An 11,493-nucleotide genomic window follows, 5' to 3' on the forward strand; every position below is an offset into this window, starting at 1 on the left:
CAATGGCTTTTGAAACTATGTGAGGAAAAATAGTTATAGTAATGATTTGCAAAACAGTATCAAAAGAACATCAAGCACAGACTAAATTCCTTCATTTGCCCCTCAGCACACCATATGAGGGTTTCCAGGAACACCCATCTTTTTTTAACCTTCTAAGAAAACATAACCGGGCAATCTTACTGTCGGTGTCTCACCTAGGACACCAACAGTAGCGTATTACAGGATTTTTTTTTTTTTAGTCAAAACTCTTAATTAAGGGGAATTCTGAAACAAGCTTGGCCATTGACACATGGAGAGGCACAGCTCAAGGCAAACTATACCTGGCAGTCAAAACACAAATAAAAGACAGTGTGTAGATGAAAGCAAGTGAAAAGAGGAATAGCAACTGAAGAAAGAATGGAAAAAGGCAACCTTCCTCCTCCTGAGTTCCCCACCCTTTACTTCTGCCTTTCTGAAGGCATTCTGCAAGCAGCTGATTATAGGACTCATTCTAAAATTCAATCTGAAACAGAAACAAAGTCTTTTGTTTAAAGTATATGACTTAGTATCTTCATTAAAGAGCTATGTGAATATTCTTCAGGCCTGAAGAATAATTCCATCTGAAACACCGCTAGTTACAGTATAGCCTTGCGTTAAGACCTGAAATTAAAGCAAAGGCTGATAATGTCGACATGTGTCAAATATTTCCTAGTACATCTGCAAAGGCCGCTTGGCCTTGTGATCAGCAGCCATACCTAGGCAGTATGGTTGCTATCTGTGACTTAAACAAGTACCCAAAGCACATTCATTTCACAGGCCCTTTCCGATGGAAAAAAACTATGCCTCAGGCATTGTCCACCAAAAAAATACAAAGAATCAAAGCCTGGTATTTGTCTGGTATTGTGATTACAGAGTAGCAATGGGGTAATATTAATCAATCAATCTTCCCCCAAAAAAACAACTTAGAGTTAAATATATTACGAGTCGAGAGCTTAACATATCAAAAGTTCAGAAATATCATACCGCTTCAAAAGAGTCACAGCCTATCAGTATAAAGGAAGAATATAAAACTATTTTATTGACCACTGTTCACCAGTATTTACAATAAAGTAAACAATATACAGTCTGATAACATTCAAATTACTACAAAGTTAGTTTTCACCTGGTCTTCTTGGGACCAAGTGATCCCAAATACTAAAAAGAATGATTCTACAGTTTTAAAGGGCTAGGTTTGGGTAAAGAAGATACATGCACATCAATAGTATAGAAGACTACAAAACATCTGTGAGTTTGTTTAGACATTCATTATGATTCTGTAGTAACTATGGAAGTTTATGAATGTTTTATAAAAGCTTTTACCTAATATGGAGGAAGTAGTAGTATCAAATGCTCTCTTGTGATAAATGAAACAAGTTGCAGAAAGCTTTTATTTACTTGCTGTTGATGCAAAACATACTACTTCAAAAAAATATCAAATTTGATTCTTGTTAGAATCTTGTATGCTTCTCACATTGCTAATAAATCAAATTTCAGGTTTTAATATTCATATATATAAAAAAGCAATGCAAACAATTATTGTGCTTCATCTTCTGGGCATGAATGCCAAGTTAGTCGCTCTTCATAAAAAGCGATTACAATCTGAGGACACTTCACGTTAGCTTCTTTGGCCAGGACCAGATCTGCCTCATCAGAGTCTTTCCTGATGTAGAAGAGAGTGGGATTTAAGAAAATGCATAATCATTAATTCAGTAAATTTAGCAGTTCTTGATAGGTCGTAAGTTCTGAAAAGAATGTCAGCTAGAAATCAGTTTTCAGTATACCCCTCACTATAGCTACCAATCATTTCCATGCTAACGGCAAGATTTCACAGCTGTATTTTCCTTCCCTTCCCATGTTTTTTTCTGTTTGAAAGGAAAATGCTATTCAAATGGAACCATTTATACAGTTACCTATTGCAGTATGTAATGAAAGAAGTAACACTTTGCTAATTTTGTCTTTTAAAGCATAATCAAAACTTCAAAGTGGGACTTAAAAAATCAATAACGTCAGTCTTAAGAGGTGACACTTACATCCAAATTGTATTTGCTGTTTATGCAAGTAACTTGCTGTATTTCATACTGCTATTCTTGATGCTGACTTGGGGTAATAAAACAAACTTTCCAGTCTCACATGCTTCAGATTCCATTTTAAAGCATATGCTGCCTTTACAAGTCAGTTTTGTGCATACATATTCATATTTATGTTTGTTGCCTACAATCATGAAAAACTAATCAACTGCAACTGAACTAAATTAAAAAAAAAGCTTCTTTTTGTACATTTCCTTTGTGTTTGATTTTGCCAATTATCACTAGAAATTCAAATAGTCACGATCTGTATTTTGCAACTCGTCTAAGTTTCACATAAAATTTATAGAGAATTCGAAAAGGAATCTTCCAAAGCACTAATCTTCAGCAGTCCAGGCACATCACATGACAAATCATTTCTCTGGAGACCACTCAGTTTGACTCCATTCAGAAAATTATGCCCTTCTCAAAGGCTGTGGAAAGCTATCATTCTTCTCATCCTACCACCATAAGAAATCAGACCCCCAGCAAATGTTAATTCAATCTCTTGTATTCTCAACACTGGGAAAAAAAATTTAATTTTATCCTACTTGTTCACTGAGGAGACACAAGAAGTCTTCCATCAACACTGTAGCTAATGAAGCTGGTCTCCCTCCCAACAATGCAAACTCCCCCCATCACTCTCCCCTCTTAGTAGCCCATAACAATAAACCTCTCCTTCATATTGTTTGTTCTTCAATCTCAACCTCAGCTTCCTCCACTAGTTCCTTCCAATTCTCTATCCACTCAGTTGCATGCAAAACAGCTGGCACTATGGTTGGTTAAAAGGTTGGCTATCCAGCAGCCAGCTTCCGCTTATTGAAACATGTAAAGCTGGAGTTCTGCCTGCTGTTGCCTCAGCTGAGATCCAGCTTTTCCATACAAATACCAATTTTCCCATATTTTATCAGGATTTACCTTTCAAATTTCTGCTTCTGTAACACTGAACCAATAGAACCTAAGGTTATTTTGGTTTTGGAAAGAAGAGGGAATAAGTACTAATGGATTATACAAGCTTTGTTTTTCTAAGAATACAAAGTTAATAAGAAGATCACTTTACTCCTGAAATAAAGTTGTCTCATTAGCCTAAGTGCAACTGCCTACCCTCCCTTAATATGGACCAGAACTGTGGATACAAGACTTACCATTTCATGAGGAACATAAGCTCTCCACTGCTATCCGTAGCCCCAATTATCCGCTCAGGATCAAGACCCCTTGCAAACCCTCTTGGTTTATCAACCTATTGAGTAAGTTAGAAGATTGTTATCTAGTTTAAGATAAAATTCTCTTTTGGCATTAGAGCTAGATACATGCATTCTCATATGTGTGTATGTGTGTGTGTATATATATATCTCTATCTCAGAACAAAGAAATACAGCCTTACATAATTATAAAACCTATAATTACATATAATTGTCTAAAGATTATATTAATTTTATTTCTTCATGACTGATCTTCAGGCCAAGTCATTTAGATGTAGAGTAACAATGAAGGAATTTTACATCAATGCTTCTAGCATTTATTTCTGAAAACTCGATAGATGAAACAAGTGATCTAAAAATCCTTATAGTAGATAAACAAACAACCATGGCCAGTAAAAGCAACAAAAGAGGCAAAGCAAAAATGCACTCCTGGAAGTGGGAAAAACACATCCTTTTCAGCAAAGCAACAGACTTGGGTTGGCTTAAGCCAACAGTGAAACTGGACCCTTGGGGAATACCTCAACCCTTCTTGGCTCACCAAGATCGCACTGGTGGTAAGGAATATCATGACTATTTCCTGTATTGGTTCCTCTAGTTTCACAATATCCTTTTTGAGACAGTGGTCTCTACTGTACCAGATGAAGACACACAACTGACTTTATACAGAAACCAAAATATTCTTTGTATTTTCATCAACTATTCTTTCTGATGCCTTCCAACTTTTTTGACAATAACCACACATCCAACAGCTGTCTTCAGTAAATCACTGACATTGCCAACCAGTTTCGTTTCAAATTGCTAGTTTGAAAGTTTACAGACAAAAATGTGAACTATTGAGCACATTATGGTATGTGCATTATTTTGTACTTATCAGCACGAAATTCGTCATGTTGTTCGTTCATTTAAATTGTAGGAGAAACCCAGACCCTTAAGAAAAGGTAGGCTTTCTTCAGTCACCCTTTCTACTCCCTCTCTACCATCATATCTGGTCCTAATCTAAGTAACTGCCTGGTCTTCACATTTTGCCATCTTGCCACTCACCTATTTAAAATCATATACTAAATATGAAAGCCAAAACAGAACTTCATCTTTGTTCCATTCATGAACTTTCTGCTCTAATACAAACTGACCACTTAATATCATTCATAAATAACTCTTAACCAGTCTTACTTTCAATTATTCCGTAAGCATCATTGGACAATGCAAGAACTTTTAGTCATCACATCAATCAACCATCTTTTACCCACCATTTGGATAGTCTCATTAACCACCATGAATGACTACCCTTTTCAAACCACAATTCCAGGTGCTGTGTGATTTTTACAGTTTTAAATTCATATTTGGTCTTATTCTTAAAGTCACAACAGGATTTTGGGGGGGGGGATGGAGAGGTAGGGAAGAGACACAGGAAAAACAAAGCTTAGTACATGAATGTATACTTACAGAATCACGCTTTTTCTTTGATTTACTATCATCAGATTCACTGTCTGACAAAGATTTTCTTTTGGCACCATCTGTTTTTTCTTTACCAGCTTTCTGAGAGTTCAGAAAAGCTTCGATTAGCTCTGGACAGTCTAAGTTTTCTTCAGGTTCCCATGTGTTGTCAGCACTGAAACATACACACATTTATGTAAAACTAGGAAAAGAAGAGAAATGTAAAACTAGCCACATGGCTCACCTTAAGCAAGTTATTTTTTTTTCTCATTACGTAAGGCAGGTCTCTAAAACCTAAGGATGCTTATCTTGCCATCTTTAGTAACCTTCATGTACTGCATTTGATGACTGAAAGAAATATGTTCTGCTATTGTTGAAAAACAATGTTCTTAAACTGGAGATACAGAATAAGCAGCTCTATCAACTCCTATGATCTGGATGGGATCATAGGAGTTAAAACAAGCAATCCCCACTCTACCAAAAACCTACCTGCCCATTTAAACTGACTCCCTTCCTTGGTTCCTCTAAAGACTGTCCATGCAAACAAACCATATGATATGAGCACTAAGACTTACAGAGAACAGAACATACACAACACTCACTACAGTGTAAGCTTCTATATATGAGGAATGCTCTCAAAAGTTGTCTCCGAGCACTGAGATCAACTATGCCTCATGTTCCAGTGAGTGTGCATTTTGTTAACTAAAATTTTAAGAAGTCCATGAATGTTCCCTACAACAACTAAGCACCTCACCAGAAGTCCTCATGCACAAATACTGCCACAGTGCTACTGCACAAGCAGGATGCCTACGAATTATTTTCAGTTACTAAAACATATTTTTACAACTTCAAATCAGACCCTTGAACACATTGTGTTTTGCATTTACGCACTTATCACTACACAAATTTCAGGTGCTAGAATGCAGAATGTTTCAAAGCAATCACTTTGGGAGGTATGCAACGATAATATGACTGTATACGTAACTACTTATGTTCAAATGCTAAGTGCATCACCTTTTTTCAGCTAGTAAAGCAGTCTGCCGGAAAGTGTCACGGGAGGGAGGGAGGAGGCACAACTATGTGCCTTCTTTAACAATCAACTTTTTAAGTCCACTGTAACGTTTTCTTGTGCTTCCGTAAGTCCTAGGAAAGAGACTCAAAAGATACCTTTCGGGCATGCCTAACGAAGGCAACCATGCCACAGAATTCCTTATGCAAATTCATCTAATTTGAGAGCAGTTCAGAAAAGTGAATAATAAGCAAACTATCTGCTTCAAATTCTTCGCTTCAGAGCTGCCTACAGTTTAAAGCCCTGCAAAATTTCTTACTCAGAATTAACATTCATTCCACCACATATATAAATATAATAACTGTCAGTCTAGCTTACCTTGATAGATACTGACACAAGCTAAATCAAAGAACAGGGTAAAAGAACTAATTAGATCACTAAGGACTTGGTAAAAGTCTTGGAACATTTTATGTAGCACAAAAACTAAGCTACGTATCTTCTATTTCATTTTCACACTTGACCGCCCCACTTGAGTATGCATTTATGGATGTCCTTCCCTTGCGGTTCTTTAAAATGTATCCCCATCATCCAATCCCCTCTCTGTATAGTTATTTCAAATAAATGGTTAATATTTAGCATTCTATCAGAAAAAAAAAAAATAGCTAATGCCTTACTCTGTAAATCCTTTCCACTTCAAGTAGTATTCCACCTTTCCATTTACAACACGTCTGTCCAGGACTTTCTCCACAACAAATTCTTCAGGCTCTGCCTCTTCAACTTTTTTACCTTTGCCATTCTGTTTCTTTCCCATTTTGTGCTACAAAAGAAATTCAGAACGACATTATTCATTCTTTTGCTTTACACAGTTATTTCACTGGCCAAATCCAACTTTGCTCAGTAAACAGCAAAGAATCATGTACTTATTCACACTCAAGCCAGAAGCTCAGACTCCTTTTACGTTAGTGCATGTGGTCAGGTAACCTGAGCAAGACATGTTAATGTTTTGGGTTTTTTCAGTTGCTTAATGAGATACCCAACACCAGTTTTTAAAAAGGTGAAATATTTTTGTCCATAGACTCAGAGCCTCCACTCCCCTTATAAATTTCTCAGTGCTACATGCTCAAAATTTTATAAAGCTTCTAAAAGTTAACTCTATGCCTGTGAAAAGGCAGAGAGCAAGAAATAGCATAAGGCAGAAGTAAAGAAAATAAGGGAACAGTGAAAATGCATAAAATGGAAAAGGGATGCTACTCAAAAAAAGGTGGTTACTACCTTGTCCAAAAAAAGGAGAAGCTGATGGGAGCAAAGTTTATGATGTATTGCTACAATAAGCAAAATACTCAGCAATAACCCGTAACTATTGAACAGGATGCATGCTAGGAGCATTCCATTACTGCAGTCCCTTGTCATTCTTAGCCACGCACCGATGTAACTTACATTCAAGCAGATGTCACAAAGGTGCAAAAATTTAAGACAGCTACAGTTAAGTACAGCACTTAACAAGTAAATGAAATTTTGCTAACTTAAAAAACTTTATAAGTGTTTTAAGTTTACATTTGATACTTCAAATAATATTCTTTAAGTTCTTAAAATAAATATTACATCCACATCATCCTCAAGGCATTCCCAGTTTAATAAGGCACAATTAAATAGTGATAGAAGGACACATTTCAGAATTTCCTTGTTTGTAATCTTAAAAAGGTTGGAACAAGCATATCACATTGTCATATCACATTTCTGGAGCACTAGCAGACCAAAAGCAGTTTGCTTGCCATTTTGGACCGCACCTTATAAGGAAATTGTTAAAGTGGCAGCCATAAACTAATGGGAGCAGTATTAAGCTCCTAAAACATATAGTCATGCAGCACCCTAAATCAAAGTGGACAGAACTAATTCCTCACTAATGCACTTCCTATAGAACAGAAAACAGACAAGCAAAAATCACAGAGCACCTCTATTTGCTTGATGGCCTTTCTCTACTCCTCTCTAGAATTAATGCAGGTTAGTTTGAGAATACTGCAAAGCCATTTTGAAACTGTCAAATTTCTAGACTTTCTAGAATTTTGTCTTGATGTGGTGAAAGGTAAAAAAAGTATCTGCTAGACACAAGAAAAACAATCTTCTTTTTGTAAACTGAAGATTTGAAGCCAATTCTTTCTTTCCAAAGCCCCATCTTTGTGCCCCTTATTTTTCATAATTAATTTTTCCCTCCCTCCCCAAAACAGCTTTACTCTGGTTAGCAACCCATAAATTGAAGGTGCAAATAACGAAGACCAGGAAAAGTTTCAAGTTTCTCTTTCAAACAGCAAGTTTCTGTATATGATTATATCTCATGTGACATTTGTTTTGATTTGGAAGCATAGAAGAGAGATTATCTAAAACAGAGCATGTATTTCCAATTAGATTTTAACTGCCTGCATATCCCAAGTGTATTTTGACCACAGCATTCATGTCTGAAAAGTGTCAACTTAAGCACACTGGCTTTTTTTGCCTCCACAGGAAAAAGAACGTAAAAGACAAATTGAAGGAAAATAAAAACATGAAGATGTCCAACTCTTCTAAGAAGGCAGCTTCTCTCAAGAAATGGAAGTGTGAAAAAGAGAAACAAGTAGAGATGAGGAAAACAAACAAACAAAAAACGAAGAGGAGGGAAAAAAACCCAAAAAGACATAGACTCACTGTACCATAGTAATAACATTATAATTACTGGTGATGAGGCAAGCAGGCTACAAGTGGGGAACATCTCCATCTGTGTTCTCCGTTGGACTAAAAGTCTCAATGGAAGATTGTTTTCTGGTACTCTTTTCGGCTTCACTAATTCTTGTCACTTAAAGATAAACATTTTGGATTTCTGTATCAAAGCAACAATTTTTTTTTACTTTCTAGGAGTTAAGTATCTATATAATCTTCCACAGAAGAAAATGAATGTCATAGAGGTCTGTATTTTTTTCTTGAAGTGCAGTGAGAAATAATAAAATCGAGAGCATGTTGCTTTCTGTTTTAAATATTAGAGATCTAATTAGGTCTTGTGTGCATCAGCACTGCTTTCCAAACTCTTGAGCCCTTCCAACCTATTAAAATAATACTTGATTGCAGAGCCTGCAGAAATACTGCACATTTGTGAAAAACCTGTACGTTCTGAGATTACACAAGCCAATGTAAATCTCGGCCCACAAGTGAATGTGCTACCTGACTGAAGTGAAAGGGTACTAAATGTCCACTAGACCCCTGAAGCTCCCTTCTCTAAGGTTGCATGTCGTAAGCTGTAACTTGGGCATTTGACCACTGAATGCTCATCTATGGCTCGTTTCCCCTTCTGCATTCAGAAGTCACGTATGACAGATGCAGATGCTCTCCAGTGGATAATCACTCTTTCTTTGAGGGGCAAGATTAAAACACTGATGTGACACTGTGGTGAAGGGTTTTAACACACAAGAGGTAACAAAATCGGAATTACAGTTCCAGAGCTACACTATCCCTTAATAGGTTTAGGTTTTGCATGCAAATACATAACGAAGCAGAATTAGTTATGGTTCCCATGGGAACCATAACTGATTTTCCTGACCTGTGCAGCGAAATTCTCAACAACATCAAAAGATTAAAAATACTGCATTCACAGATTCTTTCTGCTTCCTGAGGCACCCCCTCCCCAGGCTCCTTCTCTTATTCAATTAGGGAAAAGTGGGCAATCAATTACTAACAGAAAGTTCAGACATTCACTTGGTGAAATCTTTTAAAACAGTTTGTTATCACACAATATAAAGGAAGCACTCCATTGCGCTTCTAAGCCAGGAGTTAATACAAGTTTTTAATATATCTCGATCTGGGTCAACCAGTAATCATTTAAGTAAATTTAATAACAGGCCTTTTGAGCGCGTTATAAATCAGTTGCTCTGCTATCCAAATTTTGAATTGTACAGGTGTATTTTTGCTTACTTCCCCGCCTCAACCTCAGATGCATCTCACACTATACTTTTTCCGTTCTGTCTTTCACAAAACTATATATCATTATTAGTTGAATGGTAACCAGCAACCAACTGCACTTAGAAGTCCGTATTTTAATGTCAAGCAAAGCTTTACAGGACTTGAGATCCATGAATGCATCATTAAAATGGTCCAGGAGGGGTTGACATCTGATAATCTCTGCTCCTATGAAATTCAAAGAAACTGTTATTTGTTAAAAATCATTTCAAAAGGCATCTTAACTACGCCACATCATTTCCCAATAATGTTATTTTTCATCTGTAAAGACTGCCTTTTCTCAGACAATTAGTTTTCCCCAAATACACTGGGACAAATTAAATGAATACATGATTTGGATTTTATTTTTTACATATATGATGAATTACATGGTGTGCTGAAAGGAGGCTAAAAAAATCCTTAGTGTTTTCTACTGTAGGACAGATGAAATAGTGCAGAGTCCTTTAATTTTTTTTTTTTCCCAACAAGTCTCTTTAGAAATGGCAGATTTATTAAAGCCAAAGACAATGTCCTTTCTAGTAGCCTTACTTTCTGGATCTGAAATTTTGGTCAGAATAATGCTGGGGAGGGGAGATGTGGATGTATCTTTTAAATGGAGATGCCAAGTTATAAGTTTGAAGAAAAATATGTTGATTAAATCCTTATATACTTTAGGTGTGCATGAACTTACCAATGTAGTTTTATTGGAGGCCATTTTTATTGCAGACTTGCAGAGCTTTTACTAGAAAAATGCATGACAATTAAAAGGAAGTTTACGTTACTCAAAGAAAGGCATCCCAATACAAGCATGGTCCTTGTTCCAACCCCCATGTATTCACTGCATATAACATTTCTAATATGGATTAAATCCAGAAAAAAAAGTAGGTTACTACTTTGTCTGGCATAACCCAGTAACGCACCAATATGCTAGCCAGGATAAACGATACTGACAAAGTGGTATACAGGGTTGAAAAAAGGTTTTTCCCAAGGCCTTCTAAGGCACAGAGATGTTTCTAGGGAAAAGGGGGAGGACCATCAGGGATGCTTATCTCCTTAAACCCAACAGAACAGGAGTTCAGATTCTAGCAGTTAATCGAGATATACCTAGGTATATTAACTGCGAATCTGGTGGGGAGCAGCTACATATCTGCGGTGTAATAATGAGTCGCCCATTACTCTTACATCGTAGTAAATGCTTATAAACAGCAAATATTTATCTTAATGCAACTATAACGTTGCCTTCTGATCCTCAAGTTTGCAAGAGTTAAGGTCCTAGAGCAATATTAACTCAGCTAAGCTGTACATGCTACATATTTAACCTACGCAAGTGATGCTGAACACAACCCATCCCCTTTTCCATGTCATTTCTCATACCAGCCACCTCCTTAGGCGCGTATTGTCCCCGCCCCACCGCAAAACTATAGAACTGTTAGAATTCCCCATATGCCTGGGCAAGGCAAAAGAGAAAGTCCTTCAAGGCCAGAAAACCTCCCGGACTCAGAAATCCCGCCCAATTCCCCCCGGACACGGGAGGTGGATTTTAGCAGTCCCATGGGCGGTGGGGTAGGTGAGGTGGGAGGAGGGCAGGGACTAGGGCCCCAGCGCAGCGGGGCTTGTCTCGTCCCCGTTTGAAAGGCAGGAGGAAGGGGAAAAGAAACAACAATAACAGCAGTAATAAAAACCCCGTGCCGCCCCCACCAGAAAATGAAGGCAGCCCCGCGGAGGCCTGCTGGGGGAGGCTGCGCCTCGGGCCTGTGGTGGGCGCACGTGAGGCCGGCTGGGACGCCCCGGGCGAGCTAACGGGCCC

At 37.5% G+C, this 11,493-nt stretch overlaps 1 protein-coding gene across 2 annotated transcripts; it reads right to left on the bottom strand.

Annotated features, from left to right (window-relative positions):
* Positions 1–1,029: 1,029 nt before the first annotated feature.
* On the bottom strand, positions 1,030–10,996 carry CBX3 (chromobox homolog 3). Of its 2 annotated transcripts, XM_009582711.1 has the most exons (6): positions 10,378–10,428; positions 8,434–8,577; positions 6,401–6,543; positions 4,727–4,892; positions 3,227–3,321; positions 1,030–1,678 (listed from the first exon to the last, which is right to left on the bottom strand). In XM_009582711.1, the coding sequence occupies exons 2-6, from the start codon at positions 8,473–8,475 to the stop codon at positions 1,552–1,554; spliced, it is 573 nt and encodes a 190-aa protein (XP_009581006.1). In that variant the 5' UTR covers positions 8,476–8,577; positions 10,378–10,428; the 3' UTR covers positions 1,030–1,551. The 2 variants fall into 2 exon arrangements, with proteins under 2 accessions (XP_009581006.1, XP_009581007.1); XM_009582712.1 differs by lacking the exon at positions 8,434–8,577 and having other exon boundaries at positions 10,378–10,996.
* Between the last annotated feature and the right edge of the window lie 497 nt (positions 10,997–11,493).

The sequence above is a fragment of the Fulmarus glacialis genome, unplaced genomic scaffold (assembly GCF_000690835.1).
Source record: "Fulmarus glacialis isolate BGI_N327 unplaced genomic scaffold, ASM69083v1 scaffold3538, whole genome shotgun sequence".
In the NCBI taxonomy this organism is placed as follows: Eukaryota; Metazoa; Chordata; class Aves; order Procellariiformes; family Procellariidae; genus Fulmarus; species Fulmarus glacialis.

What these genes read in the sequence shown, in the direction of transcription:
- CBX3 (XM_009582711.1), bottom strand. Translation starts at nt 8,475, where the DNA reads ATGGAGATGTTCCCCACTTGTAGCCTGCTTGCCTCATCACCA. An exon ending in AAGTGGAAAGGATTTACAGA is followed by an intron (nt 4,893 to 6,400) that starts GTAAGGCATTAG and finishes TGTATGTTTCAG; the next exon opens with TGCTGACAACACATGGGAAC. An exon ending in CAAAGAAAAAGCGTGATTCT is followed by an intron (nt 3,322 to 4,726) that starts GTAAGTATACAT and finishes CTTACTCAATAG; the next exon opens with GTTGATAAACCAAGAGGGTT.